General features: G+C 54.5%; 2 protein-coding genes across 2 annotated transcripts; one reads left to right on the forward strand and one right to left on the reverse strand.

Annotated features, from left to right (window-relative positions):
• Window positions 1-615: 615 nt before the first annotated feature.
• CACFD1 (calcium channel flower domain containing 1) lies at window positions 616-11,786 on the forward strand. The gene is made up of 5 exons (XM_021543565.2): window positions 616-966; window positions 5,443-5,515; window positions 5,928-6,053; window positions 6,763-6,870; window positions 7,254-11,786. The coding sequence occupies exons 1-5, from the start codon at window positions 843-845 to the stop codon at window positions 7,345-7,347; spliced, it is 525 nt and encodes a 174-aa protein (XP_021399240.1). The 5' UTR covers window positions 616-842; the 3' UTR covers window positions 7,348-11,786.
• A 141-nt stretch (window positions 11,787-11,927) lies between these two features.
• Window positions 11,928-17,283, reverse strand: SLC2A6 (solute carrier family 2 member 6). Its single transcript, XM_077787947.1, has 10 exons — window positions 16,879-17,283; window positions 16,194-16,356; window positions 15,449-15,655; window positions 14,727-14,826; window positions 13,980-14,191; window positions 13,689-13,841; window positions 13,337-13,445; window positions 12,925-13,098; window positions 12,534-12,679; window positions 11,928-12,449 (listed from the first exon to the last, which is right to left on the reverse strand). The coding sequence occupies exons 1-10, from the start codon at window positions 16,977-16,979 to the stop codon at window positions 12,294-12,296; spliced, it is 1,521 nt and encodes a 506-aa protein (XP_077644073.1). The 5' UTR covers window positions 16,980-17,283; the 3' UTR covers window positions 11,928-12,293.
• Window positions 17,284-23,063: the final 5,780 nt, after the last annotated feature.

Below are 23,063 nucleotides of genomic sequence, written 5' to 3' on the forward strand. Positions count from 1 at the left end.
GATGCAGGCCCTGGGCCTTCATTTCCTGTCTGACAGGAGATGGTAATGAAAAGACATCCTTTCCTTAATCCCTTTTTTGTAACCTTTTAGCAGATGGGATCTGTCTTCCCACTCTGCTCTGGATCCCAAATCTCACTGCTATTTATTGTTCCAGATCGACTGTGCAGAGCTGGGCTCTGCTTGTGTTCCACGTTCATCTGCACAAAATGCAGCTGTTGCCTTCATCATTTAGGAGAGTTCAGGGTGTTCCCGTGTCCCATTTGGACACCACCGAGTTGCCAGCTGGGGCATCTACTTGCAAAGTGCTACTTCTGCTCCCATTTCTAGGGAGAAAACCTAATTCCAGTCAGATAAAGGGAGGGCAACCCTCTTATCTGGAGAGCAGAATTTTGCAACAGCGTTCAATTCCCGTCGCTGTGAGGATTCCTGTTTCCCTTCCTGGAAAAGCAAATGCTGGGTTACAACAACACCCAGTTGTTCCTGGGGGGCATCCAGAGCTGGTGTGAGCTGCGTGGCTGTGCCTGTGCTATTGAATATGAGCAGCAGAGCTCTGCCCACAGCTTTTTCATGCGAGTGACATCAAAGGCAAAGCCCTGCCTGCTGCCGGGGGGGACCCACAATGCAGCTCGAGGCAGCCGTGCAGCAGCCAGACCCGCTGGCATCACCGCTCTGCAGCCAGACACCCTCCTTTGTCAGCCCTGGGGGGCCAGGCCCTGCATGGGGACACGGGCACGGGCCTGGCTTAGGGCTTTAGTCCTGCCTGCTGTCCCCTGGGCTGGCTGGAGGAGGGGGTGACACCTGGGGGCTCAGGTGGGCAGCAGAGCCCCCGGCAGCCGGGGGAGATGAGCTCGCAGGATGAGCAGTTCCCAGCAGCAGCAGCAGCCCCCGAGGCAGCGGGCGCCGATGAGGGCATGACCTGGTGGTACAGGTGGCTCTGCAGGATTGCTGGGGTCATCGGGGGCATGTGTGAGTATCCCCTCCCCTCTGTGTGCCCCCTCCTGCATGCCAGAGCTCGTGTCGGGGCCCTGCCACCTTCGCGGGGGTCACGTTGGCTGTGCCACCAAGGGTTTTTGGGGTGATGGTCGGTGCCAGCTCCAGGTGCTGGCTTGCTGTGTTGGGGGCACAAGGGAGAGGTGGTGTGCCCGGAGCAGGGTGGGTGCAGCTGCCCACCAGGGATGTGCCCTGTGCTCCCTGAGCCTGCTGAACTTTGGCACCCGGCAGCGGGGACGTCACGGGGCAATCTGCAAATCCCCGACGTTCTTCTTGGGTATGGCACTCCCTGGCAGTGATGGGAGCTGCAGCTGAGCCCTGGTGCCTGGCAGGCAAATTAGATGATTTTACTATGAGCACCAGGCTCACAGGGGTCAGGTCAGGCCTGCAAGAGTGGCCACAGGGTTTGGTTTATCCTGTTTGACTTTTGGGTGTTTATATGTTCCTACAACTTGATTTTTTTCCCTCCATCCTGACTGTCAGAGCATGTTTCCCATTGCTCCTGTTGCTGATTGCAGAAGGCCTGCCCGTGGGTTTTACTGAAGGTGAAGAATGGTTTTGGTTTGTGCTGTGTGCTTGTAAGGGGTTTGGTAGGACACAGAGAACAGAGCTGCAGACGCAGAGCGAGTTGGCTGAGCTCAGAATTACCTGCTGCCGAAAAAAATTTTCCCAGGGAAAGAGTCTCAGCAACTTTGCCAGAAATCAGCCTGTCCTGGAGTGCTGTTTTGCTACATTCTGTGGAGAGATTAATAGCTCTTAAAAGCAGGAGGGACTGTTATGACCGCTTAGTCTGATCTCCTGCAGAGCACAGGATGGAGAATTTCTTCTGCTTCAGGTCCACGACTTCATGTTAAACAAGAAGGTTTCTCAGCCAGTGCAATCAACCCTGATTCATTCCATCAGCTGGAGCTTTGTGTCTGATCACCCTCTCCCTCTGCCTGCCCCTTTTGCCTCGGGGCTGGGCTGCACAACCCCACGATGTTTTTGGAGCTGACATTTGCACCCTGTGGTATCACTGGGCAGGCTCCTGAAAACCCTTTTTGGCCGGGCTGCTAAAACATGTGCTGCTCTCACCGTTCCATGTGCTAGGTGCTGAAATTCTGGAGGTGTGGCAGGATTTGGTGGGGCTGCTCTGAACACCCCGGCCTCGCCGTGCCCTGCCGGAGGCCCCCACGCTCCTGGCCCGGCCAGCAGCCAGGAGAACCAGCTGGGAAGTGTCTGTGGAGCAGGTCCCAGGTGGGGGTTCAGAGGAGCAGCTTCTTTCCCACGGGCTGTGGCTGTAGCAGGATCCTCCCCACTTTTCCTGCGGTTTTATCCCATGCAGAGCTCGGGGTGATGTGGATGGAGGGTGAAGAGCTGGTGGGTTGTGCTGGTGGCACTGCCAGCCTCGTGCTACAGCAGCTCCTGAGTGGCTTGAAAGTGCAAATTTCTTCTTTTTCCCTCTCTGTCTTTGTCTTTCAAAGCAGCTGAATTATACTTGGATTATTTTCCCAACCTTTTGTTCACAGCTCTGCGACCTTGTGGCTTGTTTTTACAGGAAAGATGAGAGTTTTATGTCTTTGGGTGAGTCTGAGAGAAGCTTTTGGAAGAAGAGCCAGGTCCTTAACAGGGTTTGCCAAAGATTTGGGGAGTGACAGCTGGCTCTGGAGCCTTGACTGTCTCTTTATCAGGCAGAGAATGAGGCACAAACTCTCCTTATGAACAGGGAAAAGGGGGATTGTGAAAAAAAAACAACCAGTGCCCTGTGCTACCAACATTCCTCTTCAAAATGCTGCTTGTTCAGCATCACTTCGTTGAAGGTGGACGGTTTGGAGAAGAGGTGATGAATAAACCAGCAAGGCTGGAGTTTGCTGTTGTTCTCAGAGCTCACTGTGAAAGAACAGAACTAATTTATAAGGATTGTGAGCAACTGGATTGTAACACTGCTACAGGGCTGGAATATTTCTTACAGAAGGAAAAATTCCCTCAGAAAGAACGAGAAACTTAATTAGTGGAGGTGAGACCAGCAGACAACATCTGCCACATGCAAACACCTGCAGCCACAGCTTGCTTCAGCCAGAACAATCCAAGGACTGGAGCAAGAACCAGACAGACAAGGTTCAGGATCCCTTTCTGGCTCCTGCACATGCTGGCTTGGTGACTTTGGCCAAGTCCCTTCTCTCCTTGTGTTCCTGTTTGTAATGGGACGAGGAGAGTCTGTGGCTTTTGTAAAACACTCTAGGAGCAAAAATAGGCTTGTGTTGAGGACAGTGACCAGCTGCTGGAAATGAATAGAGCCTTTGTAGGGAAGGGTGTCCTTCCCCCCTCATTTTAGCTCCCAGTTATTTGTGCTTCCTCAGGGATTTGAGATGGGACAGCAGTTAAACAAATGGCAGAACTGTTTGTCTCCCATAGTTTACGTGCCACGGAGCATTATCTGTGTTTCAACCCTGATGTGAGGCCTCTGTTTGAAAAGAAAATATTTGAAAAAGAAATCTGTGGCTGGGCAGGAGTGGGATCAGCTCCTTCCCCGGTGGGACAGGGATGTACCAGGCTGTGTGGGACCAGCAGCTGTGCAAAGGAGACCCAAGGTCACTGAGTCGTTCTGTGGCTGTTGGCAGCAGCTCTGGGGGCAGTGCTCCTGTGATCCCAAACCTTTGACTCCTTTCCTGCTGCTCCTGCTGACGTGGGGCTTGCTCAGCTCTGCTTCCTGGGTCATTAGTCCTCTGGCAACCAGGCTGGTTGCTGAGCCAGGACTGCTGCAGGGGTTGTTTTGGAGTGTTTGGGGATAAAACCAAACCAGAAACCTGGCAAAGCAACCCCTGGTAGGTTTGATTATTAAAAAAAAAAAAAAAAAACAAACTTGCTTGGAAAAGAACGTTCTGCTTCCCTTGGTTTGTTGTATGGTGGAGACCTGCTGGGAGCTGCCTGGACCTCTGTGCTCTGCTATGCTGCTCAGCAAGGCAGGGTTCTGCCCCAGCCCTGGCTGTGTTTTGGGGATAGCTGAGAGGTTTTGCTGCTCTGCTAATTATAAAGTGCCAGAAAGTCACTCAGCATTATTGTCAGGAATGTCATTTCCTGGGGGACAACGAGTGCCACGAACCTGGGGTGCTTCCCCTGAGCTCCTCTTCCATCAGCATCCAAGGGTTTGGTGGTCAGAGGGAATTGGAACCCCCTGGTTTGGGCCCTGCTCTCCATGCTGCCCACAGCTCCCAGGAATCCTGCTTGCCATCGCTCCTCTCCAGCTCTTTGCACCTGTGACCATGAACAGATCATCCCACCCCCGTGCCTCAGTTTCCCCTGCAGTGTTGGGACACTGACACCAGAACCTGTGGGATGGGGGGGTGAGAAGTGCCCTTGGAGCATGGATATTAGCACATCCTCTGGAATGTCCCCTCTGCTAGCTGATCTTGTTCTTGCAGGGCTCTCCAAAAAATTTGGGGTCCTGTGGATTTAGTCTAGGGAGTGTTAAAAAACAACGGTTTTTGGTATTTCCTAAGACCAGGAGGTCATTTGCTCATGGGATGACCTTCAGTCTGTCCTGTCATTGCCTGTAACTCTGCTTCCCAGCCTGGTAAACAACTATTTTTAAAGGAGCTCTGAGGATTCAGCAGTGGCTGCTTAAAAGAAACCTTGCAAGCATGTGCTGGGCTTTTGAAGGTGAGGGCTGCTCACAGCAGCTCTGCTCAGGGATGCCCTCAGCAGACACCCAAAATCCTCAATCCAGGGCTGGTCTCATCCTCAGAGGGGGACTCTGCTGCTCTCCATCATCCCCCAGACAGCCTTTAAAGAAGAATCCATTTTAGCTGGAGTTTTGCAGTGTGTTGTTTGCTGAGCGTGTCTCCTCGGGCTCGAGTTCCCGGTGCCAGCTCTGGCCCTGGCAGAGGGAAGGAGCCATATCAGGTGCCAGGAACACTCTGCAAGTTTAATGAGGCAGCAGGGAGGTGGATGCAGCTCAGCTTGGTCACTGCTGCCTGGTTCCTCTCCCTGAGTTAGAGAGCCAGGAGCACTGGGGTTCTTTTGGGCTTTATTCACTTCCCTTGGTATTAGCAGAGACCCAAACTCAGCTCTTTTCTGCTCATCTCTGGTGAAGCTGCACAGCAGTGAGTCAGAGGCCTCACCTCTGCTGTATTTATTATTTTCCTGTGTGCAAGTCATGTTTCTGCTGAATTTGCCCTGTGCTGCTCAGAGCTGGAACCTGCTGGCACTGCTTATCTACCTTGGCACATAAAATCCATAAAGTCCTGGACTCCATGTGCAAGAAAATGTTGTTCTACACAAGGGAAATAATTGTTGGAACAGCACTCAGGGCAAAAGGATACCAGAGGAAGGCTCTTCCCTGAATTCCAAGCTCCTTTTGGGCCACCAAACCTTTCCACCCATCATCCTGTGCTGCCCTGCAGTGCCCAGAGGTGCTGGGCAAGGGCACAGAGGGTTGGTCATGGTGGTCACTGAAATCCTCTTTCTTTCCAGCCTGTGCCTTTGCTGGTCTCTGGAACTGTGTCACCATCAACCCCCTGAACATCGCAGCCGGCGTGTGGATGATGTGAGCAGGGTTTCTTTGCATTTTCCTGCTGGGAGGGAGGTATTGTTAACCCCAGCCCACGGAGGGGGGCAAAGCTTGGACAGCGGATGGCAGTGAAACATCCATCAGGCTCTGGGAGCTGCCAGATCTTGCTCCATCAGGCAGGTGAAGATGTTAGGTTTATTCTGGTTATATTATTTCTTTATGCATTTTTAGGTAAATACTGAGATGCCTTTATCCAAAATAAGTCTGGGGCAGCATGGCTTGGAAATTTAGAAATTATCAAGAAGCGGGGGGAGCAGAGCAGGGCTCAGCCTCACCTTTCCCTCCACCTGCACGCAGCATGGAATGCCTGCTCTCTGTGGGCATCGCTGACCCCCACTCTGGTGACTGAAAGCAGGATGAAATGAACTCTGCTTTGCTCTCTCCGGAGGCTCAACGCCTTCGTCCTGTTCCTGTGCGAGGCCCCTTTCTGCTGCCAGTTCATCGAGTTCGCCAATGCCGTGGGCGCCAGGGCCGACCGGCTGCGGGCTTGGCAGAAAGCAGCTTTCTACTGCGGGTGAGGAGGATCCTGGGGGGCTGGAGGGGGGCACATCCCGGGCAAAGAACACCCCTGCGTGCCCTGGCCCTGCTCCGAGGGCTGCCCCTGCCTTCCAGGGCGGCCGTGTTCCCCGTCCTGCTCAGCCTGATGCTCACCACGCTCCTGGGGGCTGATGGTGTCAGCGTTCAGGAGCACACAGAATCACAGAATATGATTATCTGCAGGTGATTTCATTGAGAGCTCTGGGAATCAGGGGTACAGACCCAAATCTGACTCTGACACGGCTTTCGAGCTGAACGTATTTTATATTCTATATCGTTGTATAACTTACACATTCATTATTAAACTTATATTGCTCTACTGTATACACTGACTTTATTCAAGCATGAGCTTCTCATGATCTTTCTTAGGCCCCTGATCACAGTTCCTCATGATTATCCTTACGATTAAACAGTAATTCTATTTAATTCCTAAACAATCATCACATCTAACAATTATATCATTTATCATGTACTAGCTACACAGGTGCAGTTCTAGCAAGGTACATAAGCCTGCACGTACCCAGGGTATTTTTATTTTTTTCAGTGCCTACTAAGCTTAATTTTCCTTCTAACCCTAAATCCCCATGATTTAAAAACCCTTTTACTATCAGTGGGGGGGCACATCCTGGGGAAAGAACATCCCTGCATGCCCTGGCCCTGCTCTGAGGGCTGCCCCTGCCTTCCAGGATGGCCGTGTTCCCTGTCGTGCTCAGCCTGACGCTCACCACGCTCCTGGGCAACGCCATCGCCTTCGCCACCGGCGTGCTCTACGGTCTGTCGGCCCTTGGAAAGAAGTAAGAGAGGTCCAGCTGCTCGTGGAGGGCAGGGAAGGGGGAGATGGAGCTCCAGCCCTTGCCTCATCTGCCTCCCTAAGGCTCTGCTTCCTCTTGCCCAAACCGTGCTGAGGCATGAAGGCGGCCAGAGAAAATCTCCCTTGCCTCAGAGCCCTGGGAGGGAAGGTCTGGAGGCTGCTGAAGCTCTGAGTTTTAGGAGTCCTGAGGGTCCCGCTCTTCTTTCTGCAGCTGTTGGGTGGATGGGCCCAGCTCTGGGGCAGAAGCAGCTTTGGGGGGTGGAGAGGGCCAGCAAGTGTGGTTTGAGCCCTGGAATCCCTTGGCACGAGAGGCAGGTCCCAGCTGGGACAGTCCTGCCATCCCCACGCTGTCCCTTCTCTCCACAGGGGAGATGCCATCTCCTACGCCCGCATCCACCAGCAGCAGAAGCAGATGGATGAGGAGAAGCTGACGGGGAGCCTGGAGGGACAGGCTCTCTGAAGGACACCAGCTCGGGGCAGCATCTCCTGGACACTGAGGTGGTGACGATGTGGAAGTCCACTCTGCCCTTCCCTCTGTCCTCTCCACTCCCTGCTGCACCACGAGTGCCCTGGACACTGCAGCAACTGGAAATCTCAGGGGCTGGGCAGGCTGTGTGCTCTCCTCACACCAGCAGCCAGACCTCAGCACATCGCTCCTTCTCTCCTCAGCCCTCATCCCAAACACTGCTCCTATTATTTAATATTTTCTTTTTGCTGCAGAGGTGCTGGCTCTCTGAGTGCTGCTTTCCCACCCTTTCTTTTGTTTTGTTTTTATGGACTGCCCTCTGGATGGGTGAGGAGGGACAGAGGACCTGCCAGTGCAGATTCCACGTGTTTAGGAGCACTCCCTGGCATGGCCCTTCCCAGGTACAACACCTAACCCAGGGTTTGCAGAACTCCCTGCTGCTCAAGCTTGGTCTTCTTCCACTATTTTAATTATGGGACCAAGCACTGGAGGCGTCACTGCACGGGAAAGGATTTCCAGCAAAAACCCATCTAAAGAAAAATCCATTTCTGCAGGGGAGCTACCAGAGCTGCTGGGCCTGCAATGCACAGTCCCTGCTTCCTCTGGATACAGCTGCAGGCAGTGACTGCCATTTACTTGAATTATGAGAATTAATTACTTTTTCTTAATAAGGGCACTTTTCTTAAGCTTCACTCTTTTACTGGGGCACAAGGGAAACAATATTTGCTGTACCACAGCTGAAAAGGATATTGTTTCTTGAGCCAAGTGGGAATTTTGCTGGTGTGGGAGTCACTGATGTGCAGGAGCATTCCTGGGACTCTGTTCCTGCATCCCTCTGTGAAGGGACCTGTTCTTCTTGCCTGGTGCAGCCTTTGTCTTTGGGATTGTGGTTTTTTGCATCAATCCTGAGCTGGTTTTGTATGGGAAGGTGGCACATCTTCCCTGTGCAAACAGAGAGGAGGCTGCACCATTTCAGTGTGGACAGCTGGGATATTTTACTTTGCTATTCCAGGCTTTTCTGTGGTTTTCACATTGTATTTTCTGTTTGCTTTGTACCAAGCAGTACAAAACTGCTCACTAAGTCCAGACCCCCCCTCTTCTCATCCCAGTTTCTCCTGGGGATTTTAATTTATTTGATTTTTATATGGTTGCTTTTTGTTTTGATTAGGAAAAAGGGGAATAATTTATTTCTAGTTATTTAAGTACTTTGATGGGACTCATTTTCTCTGGATATAGGAGGAGTGCTCTGTTTCCTGTCCTTCACAGGGCTGCCTCATTTCACCAGGGGTCTCTGAGAACAGGGAGAGCCCTGGCTGCTGCAAAATCCACTCTCAGCCTTCAGAGTATTTCTCAGACTCTCCAAAAAACCTGTGCTGTCCTTTGATCCCTTTGTCTTGTTCTGGGCCACAAGCTTGACAAACTGTGTTTTCCCCCTCTTCTGGGAGAGAAAAGGGAGGAAAACTGGGACAGAACTGCTGGATTGGGACAGCCACCAGCACTCTGTGTCCCTGTTTGAATCCTTGTGTACAGAGGGCTTGTGCTGTGCTCTGAGAAACGCTGCTGGAGGCCAGTGCTCTCTGTCAGAGGGCTCTGTCCATGCTGGAAACTCTCCTTACACCCTGCTCTTCCTCAAGCTGCCAGCTCCTGTGAGCTGCTGCTTCTTCCCTGGAGCTCAGGAGCTGTCAGGATTCCCACCAGTCAGGATTCCCACCAGTCAGGATTTCCAGAGGCTCCAGCCTCTGGATGTGGGCACATTTTTTATGCAAAGCCCCTTCCCCCCCACTTTGAACTGGGATTGCTCCAACAATCTGTGTCTGGGACGCAGAGCAGGCACCACCAGCCTGGATTTTTTTTCCCATAAAGGCAGCTTTTTTCCCTCAAAGCTGTGCTGGTTTGGAGCCCCCAGCCCTTGGCTGATCCCTGGTGCTGGATGCAATGCAGGGGCCACAGCCTCCTGCTGCCTGCAGGTTTGGATGCTGCAGGAGCAATGTGGAATAACCTCGGGGTGCTGGTGCTGCCTCAGGAATGGGCAGGTGCTTTGATTTCAGGGGGGTGTGGGGAGTTGTGTAGTGTTTAGTAGAGGAATGTTGCAGACTGATGCATGTCAGTGTCTCTGGTAGTGACAGCTTTGCTCCGTGAGTAGTTCTGCAGTAGCTTTAGAGTCAGGAGGCCAAAGGCAAAGCAGAGCTCAGGGGCTGAGCCTTGCAGGGTGGGACCCTCACCTGCCACTCCTCCTGCCGTGGTCCCTGGGGCTGGGGCAGGTGGGCTCTGCTCCAGGGCACCTGCAGGGTCCCCTCTGCTCCCCTGGCACCGAGGCAGAAGTCCCAGCAGTGCTGCCACAGCGTTTTGTGGCAGCAGGGTCTGACCCTGGGGCTGAGGCCAGGGAGAAATCTGCATCAATCTGCCACCAGGAGCGGGTGGCAAAGCTCAGCCCCGAGCTGGAAATGGGCCTCAGGGACTCCCCTGAGAGCTGAGCTGCAGCCTTTGGCCACAGTGCTTGAAGTGTCCCTGCCTGTCACCACTGGAGGTGGCTCAGATCCGTGCTCCAAGGGTGGTGACTCCTACAGGGGCCTCTGGAGTGGGAACCCTTGGGAATTTTGGCTGTCTGGAACCAAGCCAGACGCTGCCAGCATTGCAGACAGCCTTGGTGACAGCACCTGTGGCTTGCAGGAGCTGTAGCGGCACTCAGTGGATGGTCTCACCTCCATGTCGGCCCGTTTTTGGTGGAGATAGGAAGGAGCTTTAGAGTAGAGTAGCACCACAGTAGTTAAATGCCAGTGCATGGTGGATGTTAGTTGTGTTTAGAGGCACCCTCGGGGTGCTCGGAGCTGTGCAAGGACAAATGAAGTTCAAACCCTGCTCAGAGGCTCAACCCAAGCTGGGTTGCTGATCCACAGGGGCTCTGTGGGGCAGGGTCTGCTCCCCAGGCCTCAGGAAGGAGCTGCTCTGAGGGCTCAGGGAGGGGTGACACGCTGAGGACAGTGAGCACCAAGAGTGGCAGGAGCCCTGGGGAGCAGTGGCCTGTCACACACCGGTCACCAGGGCAGCATTTATGCACCGTGCCACTCTTCCATGCCTCTGCCACTCATGGGTGGCAGCTCCGTGTCCCCTGGGGCTGCCCACGGGGCGTGAAGAGCAGGACAGAGCTCGCTGCTCTGGGCTGGAGCTGCTTCTGTAACACCCATTGATTCCCTGTGTGTGCAGTGAATAAAAACACCATTCTACCTCTGGAAGAGCCACTGTGATTTCTCACACTCCAAAGGTTGTAGCAAGAGCCCTGGGACTCGCTGTGCTGAAGGAAGGAGGTCACTCAGAAAATGCTTCTCCAGTGAAGTTCTCTCAGGAGCTGAAGAGTCCAGCCTCATTTCCTAGTGGGGCATTTCCTCCTTAGGCTGAGCCCTGGGAAGCTTAATTCATCTCTGTCATTTTTTCCTCAGGAAAAAACATCCACTGTCTTCAGGGAAGGGTTTCACTGAAGTGAAGATATCAAGACCTGGTCCATAGCCATGTGAGAAAGAGAATGCTCGAGCACAGGGCTGCCAGAAATCCTGATCTTCAGAAAGTCAGTGGAAACCAGAGGCTCTTGAGACCTCTTGTAGTCAGGCCATGCTTAGCAAAAGTTGTGTTCCAGCCAGGGCTGAACATCTTTCTGGAAAAGGGTCTCAGCAGCAGAGGGTAGGTTTAATACTGAATGTTTTCTGTGTTTTTTATTTTGGCCCATCACTCTCCCTCTGTCCTAGGCTGTTTTAAATTAATGCTGTGATAAAGCACATCTTCTCTTAGGTGATTTCTCATCTCCTGCTGCAGGAGATCAGAATGGCAGCTGGCACGTCTGGAGGGCTGGCTCAGACATGCTGTTTTACCCCTGCTTCCTCAGGACAGCAGGCTGAATGTCCCAGGAATAGCCCTTGGGCTGCCAAGTGCATTTCAGGAGCTTGGACAAATGCTTGGGCACATCATGTCCCAGCTCAGCCTTTGTGCTTCTGCCCTTTTGGGAGGAGTCAGGTTGGACTGAGCAAGGCCCTTTGTTCCTCACAGCCATTACCACCTCCTGCAGCCGTGTTTTACCTCGGGTTAGCTCTAAAAAATAATTATGAAAGGTTCTTAATCTTGCAGGACACACAGGAAAGAGGTAAGACTGATTTGCTACTAACTATGCAGTTGAAATCTAAAAGTGATAGAGGTGGAGGCACATCCACCTCCCTCTTTGTGGGTCAACCCCAGGGTGGGAAGGACCCACCCCAGCACAAAGTGTTGTCAGTACTCACTGTGTCTTTCCCACAGGGAATCACTTGCACTACAGCTGGATGTTTGTCTGTTCCCATTCTTTTGTCCTGGTTTTTCTTTGTGAACTGTATTTGGTCTTATTCATTAGGCTTCTAGTGTAATGTGTGTTTTTAGAGCAATAAAACGTGGCAGCTTTTTATACAAAAGATCTGGCTCTGCCTCTTTCACGGTCCTTGAGTGCCTGACACTCCTCTGGGGAGCTGCAGGCTGCTGTGGTCCCCTTGCCACAGTCCTGCTCTGCCTCTCCCATCCCTCCCTTCTCTGCAAATCGAGGCAATGCCTTGCAGTTGGAGGCAAAACTGTTTTATTCTTGCAGCTACATGATGAGCTCTTGCCAGAACAGCTCCAGCTGTAAACTCAGCTCCAGCCAAGCCCTCAGGCTGCTGAGCAAAGGGCAACCATGGCCTCCTGTCCACACTGTTGTTCTTCCAGGACACCTTTATCTCCAGCCTGGCCCTGCTGGTGACCTGCTCCCATCCCAAGGGTTGACAGGTAGTGTTGTGTGACAGGAGGAGAAGGTGAAGTTCCAGCTGGCAACTTCTACAGCCAGAGCAAGATGATCTTTGCTGCCCCTTCCTCTCCCTCAGGGAGCTCCAGCCTCCACTTCCAGCAGCACAAGTTTGCTTTGCCCTCAGCCTGGGCAAGGGCAGCTCCTACCTCAGGAATGACCTCCGGCCAGTCCTGAAAAAGGCCTCGATCTGCTCCAGGGACCTGCCTTTGGTTTCAGGGACACAGCAGCCTGTGAATAAGATGTTCCCAGCACTGATGACAGCGAAGAACAGGAAGGGCACCTCGAGGCCGAAGGCGTTCTGGAAAGTGGGGCAGAAAGAGCTGTGAGCTGGTGCAGGGAGGGGCTGAGGAGGGGCTGCTGGACAGCCCTGGGCAGTACCCACCACGACTGGGAGGAAGAACTGGGTCAGGGTGAAGGCTGTCAGCCAGCTCACGACCACACAGAGGCCCGAGGCGACCCCACGGGCTTTGAGAGGGAGGATCTCCGACATCAGCAGCCAAGTGATGGGGCCCCAGCCCATGGCATAGCCTGCAGGGGAGGAGGGCAGGGAGGGACAGGCTTTGGAGGTCACTGAGGAGTGCAGAAGAGCCCTGAGCAACCATTATCCCTCCCACTCGTGTCATTCTTCAAAGTGACTTCACTTTTCTTGCTTTCCCATGGACATCTGCCTTCCTTCCACCTCCAAACCCCATCTCCTTGCTCCACATCACCGTCCCTTGGATGAGAAACATCCTCCCCTGGCTGGCGGCCAGTCCTGTGCCCTCTGCACCTACCCATGATGAAGAACATGGTTGCCAGGAGAGGGATGAGGGTGATGTAGTTTGTTGGCTCAGCAGGGAGGGTGGCAGAGCCCACCAGGGTGGTGTTGGCCACGGTGCCGTTGTGAGAAGCTGGCACAAAGTGGATGTAGAGCCCCATGGTCAGGTTGGAGACCAACATGACACCAGCTGTGGAGAGAGGCAGCAGCACAGTGAGAATGATGGGTGGGTGATCCTCTCCATGCCAAGCTCCTGGGAATGCCCCTGCTGAGGAGCTGAACCACCACCAAGGGAAAGAGACCTCCCTGCCTCCCTCCCTGAGCCCTGTAGGGCTGAAGTTTCCACTCCTGCACACTCGCAGAGCTCCTGAAAATCCTTCAATAAGAGCTTCCCTTGGCAAGACAGGGAGGAGTGGAGAGAGCCATACCTGATACAAACAGGAGAATCTTCCTCCCAGCTTTGTCCATGGACACAGCAGCGATGGCCACTGCAGACAGACGCACCAGGCCAACCAGAGCTGCATCGTACTCTGCTTGCTGCCAAAAAACCAGTGGGGAAGCTGAGCTGGGGGAAGGGGCAGGTGCCTACAGCTGCTGTTCTCCCAGCAGGAGACTGGAGATGATGAGCCTGAACTCAGAGGAGGAGCAGGGACACAGTGGGGCCAGTCCTGCTCCCCATCCTCCCTCAGCCTTTTGCAGGGCAGGGCCTTTAGAAAAGGGTTTTATGTCTGTAGGGAAGCTGGAGCATTGGGCAGCCCTCACTGAAGGCCCAGGGCTCACCAGGATGACAGATGTTCTCTTGAATATTGGCTGCAGGTACACGAGGATGCAGGTGACCCCCGAGAGCTGCTGCAGGAACCTCATTCCCCCCGCAATCAGGATGGGCTTGTAAAGGAAGGGGTCCTTGAGCTCAGCACAGGAAACCCGACGGCTCTGGAGGGGACAAAGGCAGAAACACAAAGTGAGGACACCTCTGGAAACCATCTGGCATCCAGAAGGTGGCTCAGGAGTTGCCCAGGGGATGGATTTTGCAGTTTTCATGTTACATTTCCCTGTGCTGAGCTTTCTCACCTGCTTCCTCAGGCTGTCCTTGATCTGCTCGTACTCCCGGCCATAATCTGTGTCCTCACCCCGCAGCCAGCACAGGGAGCCCAGGGCCTCCTCCTCCTTGTCCTGGGAGAGCAGGAACCGGGGCGAGTTGGGCATGAAGCAGAGCAGGAGGACCATGGCAAGCACGGGCACCTCCCCGGCCACGGCCAGCCAGCGCCAGTCCAGGACCAGCCCTGCCAGAGAAGCACAGTTAGGGGAAAACCACTCAGGAATGGGTGTCCTGGCCTTGCCTCCACCTGGGTACCCCAATGATTTCATTTAATAAAGCCAGCAGGAAAAATAGTAATAATAAAAAAAAATATTTTTAATATATTCTCTCTTATTACAGCAGCATTTCCAGCAGTATGATATGGGGAAATTCCAGCAAATCTGGGAGTATCCATCAAAATCCTGCTGCAGCCAGGGCATGTGCTGGCAGGTGATGCACAGGGATATCTTTGTGTGCTGCCTTTGAGCCCTGGCAAAACCTCATCAGGACCTGGGTCTGCGGGCACAGCGATGGCCACAAGTCCCTGTGGGCTGTGGATTCACCCCTCAGAGCACACACACCAGGGCAAGGGGAGTGATTGACCCTGTGCAGCCCCTCCTGTCCAGCACAGCTGTGGGCATGAGGGGAACAAGCCCTCACCTGCTGAGCAGGTTGATTATTTTAAGCTCCCCCTCCCCACAGTGTTGCCCTGGACACTGGGACACCACGGAGATACTTGCCCAGAGCGTACAGGACGAGGGAGCCCAGCACTGCCATGATCTGGGGACAGGCCCCCAGCATCCCCCTGACCCCCGGGTGGGAGATCTCCGAGATGTAAACCTGGACAGGGACAACACACACCTCACAGAGCCGCAACATCCCTTGTCACCCGCCGCTCCTCCCTCCCTCTGCCACCTCGCACTCACGCCCTGTGACCAGAGGAAACCCAAATTGGGGAATTGCCCTCTCGGGGTGGGCAGCTGATGGGTGCAGCTGCATCTGGCCGGAGGGGAGGACAGCCTGGCCGGCAGCACCGCTTCCCTCCTCCCGCTGTGTGCGAGAGGTGCTCCAGCAGCGCCTCGTTACTGGGAAGAGCTGCCCTGCTGTTACTCAACTCCTTTCTTCCCCTCTGTGTGGAACACGAGCGGGCTGTTTGGGAGGAAATAACTGCTGGGAGGAGCAGGGGCTGAGGACCTGCCTTGTCTTTCCTGCAGGCGAGGAAGTCCAGCACCAACAGCGGGCACACCCTCCCCAGCCCTGATGCTGACCTCCTGCATCCTCCCCATCCTGCTCGCCCGGACACAGCCCTGGGGCTCTGCTGATGCCTCCGAAAAGCAGCGAGGTGCCCCAGAATCGTGCCCCAGCATCATCCCCCAGCTCGTCCAGGGCACCGCAGCATCTCCTGCCCTTCCACCCCCAGCCCACCCGCAGCACCCGCTGCCCTGCATCCCCCTGGCATTACCGGGATGGAGGCGGAGGTCACCCCGCCGGCGTAGCCCGTCAGCACCCGGCCCAGCAGCAGCATCCAGAGGCCCTGGGCTCCGGCCAGCAGCGCGTAGCCCAGCGCCGAGGGCAGGGCCGAGAACATGATGCTCAGCTTGCGGCCCAGGCAGTCGTTGAGCAGCATCGTGCTGAGCCCGCCCGCCGCCGCTCCCAGCGTGAACACCGACTGCGGGCACGCAGAGAGGGGCGGTGTGAGCCTGGCATCCCCCGGGCACATCCCGGCTCCTTAACCCAGACCAGAGCACTGTGTGAGCCTGGCATCCCCCGGGCACCCCCCGGCTCCTTATCCCAGACCAGAGCACTGTGTGAGCCTGGCATCCCCTGGGCACATCCCAGCTCCTTAACCCAGATCAGATCACTGTGTGAGCCTGGCATCCCCCGGGCACCCCCCGGCTCCTTAACCCAGACCAGAGCACTGTGTGAGCCTGGCATCCCCTGGGCACATCCCAGCTCCTTAACCCAGATCAGATCACTGTGTGAGCCTGGCATCCCCTGGGCACATCCCGGCTCCTTAACCCAGATCAGATCACTGTGTGAGCCTGGCATCCCCTGGGCACATCCCAGCTCCTTAACCCAGATCAGATCACTGTGTGAGCCTGGCATCCCCTGGGCACATCCCGGCTCCTTAACCCAGATCAGATCACTGTGTGAGCCTGGCACTGCCCTCTCTGCCCGCACCCTGGCAGGGATCACCCCCTCCTTACCCCGAACCAGGACGCTGTGTGCTGGTCCAGCCTCAGCGCGGGGCTGGGATGAGCCTCCAGGGCAGGGATGACGGGGGAGGGATAAACCAGGGCGAAGCCGAAGCTGAAGTTGCCCAGGACAGCAGCAAACACAGCCAGGTAGAGGCGCCTGTTGTGGAGGCTCCTGAGGGAGGCATGGAGAGACACGGACGTGTTGGGTGCCAGCAGAAAGTTCAGCCTGCTTCCCCCGGCCTTTGCCGAGGCTCTGGTGGCACCCACGGGGGGATTTTCCTGGGGAATGGCTCTGCACTGGTGGGGTTTCTCTGTGCTAGTGCTTCTCTCTGTGCCAGGCAGTTCTCAGGGGGTTCAAAAGAGCAAGAAAAGCAGAAGCTGGAGCTGGGTGGCACCACAGACCCAGCAGCAGCCGGTTCATCCCAGCAGAACAGGGAAAAGTTTCTTTCAAAGCCCCGTGGCCCCTAGCAGGACCTCTTGCCCCCATAGGAGTCACACAAACCCACCAGGCTTCCAAGTGGGCTCATCCAGCCTCCTTGGGCAGGGTGAGATCCCACCTCAAAGCAGCTCAGGAGTAGCAGGAGTATGGAACAGCTCTTCCCCCAGCTCCCCCCAGCTCCCCCCAGCCTGCTGCCCTCGGGATGGGGGGCAGAGCCCAACCTCTGCCCACGCTGGGCCCCAGCCTGCTCCTCACCTCAGGTACTCCTTGTCGAGCCTCCTGGCAGCGCTCTCGGGGAAGGTGCGGTACGAGGAGCTGGCTTTCCTCACCAGGGGCTCGCGGTCCCTGCGCTCCATGGCCCTGCGGATGCTGGGGCTGCCCGGGGAAGGGGAAGAAGAGGCAGCTGAAAGCGAAAGGGGAGAGGCTGCCTGGCCTTGCCTAACCAGAGAAATCTGTGCCTCCTGGGCTTACACCCGGCTGCCCCTCAGCAGGAAACCGGGGGGGCCGGAAAACCAGCAGGAGGAGAGCCACGGGGTGACTGCGGCGCTGACAGGGGTGTCCTGCAGGCTGCACCCTGCCCAGCCCCACAGCCACCAAACCCTCCCCCTGCAGGGACACGTGCAGGGATGGTCCTCACAGAGCTGTGCTCGCCAGCAGAAACGTCCCTTTGCTAAGGGCACGTCTGTCCCGTTGAGGAACTGGTACCAGTCAGACCGGCCCAATGCTGCCTCTGTTTAAAAGGGAAAATTCCATCTGTGGGAGCCTCCAGAGCCACCCTGGGAAAGGGTTTCCAGTGTAGAACAGAGGTGGGGAAGAGGCTGGAGAGGAAAGCAGAGGGAGGTGAGCATGGAGAGGGCACAAGGAGCAGGGGATGGGGATGAAGGGCAGTGATGAGGATGGAAATGGGAGAGCAGCACCTCTGCCACACACAACGGGTGGGCCCCAGGCTGCCCATGGGTGCATTTTCCCCCTCACCCTGCTCCCCCCAACCCCTCAGGGCTCTGTGGGCAGTGTTGTGATGGGAAACTGCAGGTCCAAACTCATGCTGTAGGAAAGGGCTTAGTTTGTGTCTTGCTAGCTGTGAACCAGAGCCACTTGGATTTAATTCTCAAAAGCTCTATTTCCCCAAACTGCCGCAGTGCTCCTCTTGTTTCCATCATTCCCCTTGGCCCCTGGTGCTTTTTGGAACACGTGGATGGTTTCTGCACCCCCAAGTCTGCGTGGGGGCTGCAGTGACACCTCAGGAGCTGCTGTGCCTTCCCCCTGTGCAAGCTGGTTCTCCTTCTGCAACCACCAAGAGCTGCCTCTGCTGTCTGAGCCTGCAGGGGATTTACAGCTGACTCAGGCACTCGGGGCTCTGATTTCCCCCGTAGGAAGAAAGGTCAGGGATTGCTGGGACAGAGGGGTGGGCAGGACAGCTCATCCAAAAAATTTTCAGCTCTGTGTTGGTCTGAGCAGGGAGGTCACAACAGACCTGGAGCTGGTCCCTGTGACCACAGCTCCCCTTCCATCAGCAGGCACCATGAGTTTCCTCCCCTGCTTGCACTTTGCTCCATGAATTTGGGCTGGCTTCCCACTACATGATTTTGCAGCATCCATCCCCGAAACACAGAGGGTTCTCCAGTTTCTGTGCAGATTTGTCAACTGCTTCAAGCAGGAAATTACTTTGTGTCTTGAAAACCCTCCAAGCACCTGTAACTCTGGGAAGCTCGGGGGAGCTGCTGTCTGTGCTGCTCTTGGCTGGGACTGAGCCCCTGGGCTGGTCTGTCCCTGAGTGTCCCCTGAGGGAAGGGGTCCCTCGGGTGTGGTGGGACAGGTCCTTGCACCACATCCTCGCTCTGCCCTTTGCTGTTTTTTTTTTTTTTTCCTAAAAGTCCATTTTTGGTAAGGAATAAAGGATCCACCACTTTGCTCCAGATCTCCCTGACCTGCTGTGGGTCCTTCCAAAACAGACAAGGGGTGGGTGAGGTGAGGGCAGGCTCAGTGGCAGGGTTGTCTCTGGTGGGCTGTGCTTGCCCAGCCTCACATGGCAGTGGCTCCTGCACGTCTGCAGCAAGCAACAGCTCCAGGGTGAACTGGGGAGGGCTGGGTGCCCACTTTGGGAAAGCAGAGCAACCCCTGGCTGATTAAAGGGCAATCTGGTTTTGTTGAGAGCTGTTGGCTGCCTGGGCTGAGTGATGCATTGCTCCAGCTCCCCAGGACCTTCCTCCTCCCCCCAACAGCTGGGAGATAGATCACGAACATATGCAAAAAAATAACCAGCATCAAAGCCACTTGGCAACTCAACTAACCCAATTCATAAATTAATTTCTATCCCTCTTGTAAGGGAGAAATCAGTCACTCCTCAGGGCTATCCATCTCTATCGCTCATCTGGCCACATCCTTTCATAAATCTTGCTGTGAGTCTGAGCTGGTGAGTGCTGGATGAGGATGGAAGAACGCCCGGTGTCTGTGCTGGGCTGGGGCAGCCCCAGGGCTGCTTTGCCCTGGGCTGGGGCAGGGCTGGTTCTCTCTGCATCTCCCACATGCTGAGGCTGGAGCAGAGCTGGGGTTTTGCAGCGTGGTGCTGCTCAGTGGGTGATTTTGGGGAGAGTGGTCCCTGTTGAGGAGCCATCAGGGGGGTGCAGAGGTACATTTCCTTGCAGAGCAGCGTGTGCTGGGCTTGCAGAGCCATGCAGGAGCTGGCTGCTGGCTGCTGGGCACACAGGGGATGAAGGTGGGTGCTTGCTGGGGTCTGGCCTGGTGGTGGATACACCCCTGGGAGGTGCAACTGGGGGACTCCCAGCTCAGGAAGCAGCTCCAGCTGCTCCTCCCACAACTTTCCAAAACCCCATGCCTTTGGAAAAGAATTCCTGCACCCCCATCTCCCTGTGGGCATCAGCACCTGGAGCCCAGGTTGGCTTTCCCAACCAGGCAGACAGAGCTCAGCTCTTCCCTGGCTGAATCCCTCAGCCCACTCCCCCCAGAGGAGAAAATCACCACCTCTCAGGCTGCCATCTGTTTGTTTTGTCATACTCTGAACTTGCTGAAACGTCTTTCGATGCCTGAAGGAACGCAGAGTAGAAGAGCAGAGCCTGGCAGGCTGCATGGTGAGTGGAAAATTAGGTTTTTTTTGGGGCTTTCTGGAGTTTGAAGGCCTGATGATGGATGTGCATGAGAGGGATGGTAATGGCTTTGTGAATATCCAAACACAGAGCAGAGGAATAACTCTGCCTGATAGACTGAGAAATGTGTGTGGGACAGGATCCTCCTCGCTCCAACACGGAGCTGAATGATGGAGTGCTGCAGGTTTGGGGAAGGGAGGCTGGCATGGGCTGCATGTACTGGAAAAAAGGTGCAACTGGCTCTGAAATCCTATTAAATCTTTGCTGTGAATGCTTTGGAAAAAGCTGCATCTTGCCTCGGAATGAGGCTGGCGGAGCTTGCAGTGATCTGAGAGGGACTCGCTGTGGTTCTGACCTGCTGGGCAGGGCTGGTGCTCCCTGTGCCTCCTGGCTTCCCTTTCCCTGCCTTCCCACTCTGCTCCCGGTGTCCAGACCTACTGACAAAAGTGATGGGTTTATGTAGAAATTTTCTGGGGATAAATATTTGCCTGTCAGCAGGGCTGGGTCCGAGTGTGATTTCTCATGTGCCACTTGAAAATGACATTTCCAAACAAAATTAGAACTTCCCATTGGGGTTATCTGGGGCTTTTTTTGTTGTTTATAAGTTGGAAAATGGTTGAATTTGAGGGATTTCCTTGTTGCCATGCAAATGGAAGAGTTGTTCATGTCCCCATGCTTGGAGTGAAGGGTTTTAGTGTCCCACTTCCAACCTGGTTACCTCAGGAGCTGGGATGAGCTGGGAGATGTGTGTGTGCCCTTCAGCTGGGTGGGGAATGTACCAAAAGTGGAATGTTTTAACCTGCTTGTGGGACTTTTTTTTGATGTCACACGAAGTCCTGTGACCCACAAATTCCAGTGGCTTGTGGGTACAAGTGAAACTGGGACTGTGGATGAAAAAGGGACCTGGGGAAAGGTTCTGGGTTTCCAGCCCTTCCTATGCCATGTGGTGGCTTTGTCACTCACTGTGAGTTCTGTGACAGCTTTGGGTGTGAGCAGTGTCAGGGCAGGGCACTCTTCTGGATCCTGAGAGAGGGAGGGATCCTTGGAGGGATCCCTGGATGTCCTTGCACCCCTTGGATCTGGTGGGGGTCACCTGTGCAGTGACAAACGCAGGGCTGGGTGTCCCCAGGGATGTTGTGCTTTTGGGTTTTCCACAAAACCCAGCTCTGGGCAGGATGAGCTGGGATGTGGCTGCTTCCAGCTGATTCCTGATGGCTCTCAGTGCCCTGCTGCTGAGCCAGGCTGGGGTTTGGGTGCTGGGTGAAAACTCGGTGAGCACAGGGCAGTGTTGCTATTGGACACGAAATGAGTACACAAAATGTGTTTAAGAGAGAAAAAAGAGCCAATTTTATTTCTGACCTCACAATATATAGAATTCCAAAAGTGACAGTGGATTGGAGGTTGAAATTTCCACCTCTCCAACCACACTGGTCAAACCAACAGCCCATCAATTCTCCCACAAAGAAGAATGCAAAACAATCATTATTTACATGTACATGTGTGAGAACTCCAGTAGAAATATGTAAACATTATCAGAAGGCATACAAAACTTCTAAAATAACTATAAAAGAAAATGTAATACTTTTAAAACTCAGGGCAACAGGGCTACACATCCATGGGAATCCCTGCAGGGATGTCAGAGAGGCTGATGCTGATCTGTGACCTTGGCACAATGATTCTGCCACTGCCAGGCTCAGCCCATATCCGGATGCAGCCACAGGGGCTAAAAATTGAATTTTAAGAACAAATGCAGGAAATATCCTGCACATCCAGAGGCACCAGCAAGGTTTTTGACAGCCTGTGTTTGCTGGCAGGTAGCAGGATAAATAAAATTATTTGAAGAAGAATTTTAAGTACATCTTTTATTTTACTGTGTCCTTTGGAGCTGCTGGGCCAGGCTTTGGAGCAATGCCTGTTGCGATGCCACAACCTGAATTTTTTGGATTCCCCTTCCCTTGCCCACTTCTGCTGGGTATTTTGAAGTTGAAGTTACTTTTTCTTTGATGGCAAGGACTGGATTTCTTTACACTTGGGACAAAAAAATCTCCCCCCTGAATTCCTGAGAGCTGCTGCCTGCTCCTTCTTTGGCTCTGTGTGGGTTTTGCCTGTTTAATATGATTAAAAAAAAAAAAAAAAAAAAGAGGAAAACAAAACATATCATTTCCTTGCTTTAATGTGAGCCAATTATGGCTTGCAGGCTGTTAACTTCATCACCACTTCTTCCAGAAAAGCTCTTGGTAAAATAAACCACAGCAGAGCTGCCTTCCCTGGACCTGCTGTCCATCACAGCCTCGAGCCACAGCATTTAATCCATCCCCCCTGGCTGGAAAGAAAAAAAAAACAACCCAGTGGCTCTGTCCCACACATGCCCACTAAAATATCCCAGCACTTGTTGTACATCTGCTGACGGATACCAACTGGAAAGGAGATTAGGGCTCAGACTCCGCGCTGGGCTGTCTGCCCCTCCTAATGAGGAACACATTGGAGCATGGCTGCAGCTCCAAATGGCAAAATCAGGAGGGTTTGGGAGGGTGGAGGGTGCCAGGGCGTGGGACAGAGGGGTTGGAGTGTGGCAGCAGCCAGGGAGAGCCCACGGGGGTGTGTGGGGGGCTGAGCCCAGGGGACAGTGGCAGCTGAGCTGCTGTCAGGGCTGGCACAGGGTACCAGGGATGGTCCCTGCACTGTCCTGCCCGTCGCCCCCAGTCACACCTTGAGGCAGCTCGGACCCCTCCAGACTGGCTTAGGGTGTAGCCAGCTCCGGTGAAATCCCACAAGCTGCAGGGACACATGGCCTGTGGGGTTTGAAGGTGCAGGGACAACATCCCAGAGGAGCTGCAGCCAAGCTGCTGGGAAGGGAAAGGAGCTCCGTGGCATGGGCACACGGCTCTGAGTTAACTCCCGTGGCAAGGACAGCCTGCACCTCTTGTGTGGTGCTCCCCAGCTGCTTTGCCTTGGAAAGAAAAATGCTCTTGGCATTCACAAGCCTGTCAGGGCCACCTCCAGGGGCAAGGTGCTTTTCCCACCTTTGGCCACAGTCATTTCCCTGGAGTTTTGCACTGGCACCCACAGACCTCGCACCCGTTTGCTGGTGACTGCATCCCCATCTCCTGAATTGCTCCACCCCCTGGCTGGGATCCAAGGCAGGAATGTTAATTTGTTTTTATTTATTTTGTGGCTAATTTGGGACTTTGGGCAGACCTGGTACTGCCTTCTCCCTCTCTCTGCTGCAGTATCCTATAAAAGGCCAAGATGAGCTGGGATTCCCATACAAGGGCCAGAGGGAGGCAGCTGCATCCTCAAAGCAGAAAAATCAGGAGCTTCTGATAAGCCCATTTT

Source organism: Lonchura striata, chromosome 22 (assembly GCF_046129695.1).
Source record: "Lonchura striata isolate bLonStr1 chromosome 22, bLonStr1.mat, whole genome shotgun sequence".
Classification (NCBI taxonomy): Eukaryota; Metazoa; Chordata; class Aves; order Passeriformes; family Estrildidae; genus Lonchura; species Lonchura striata.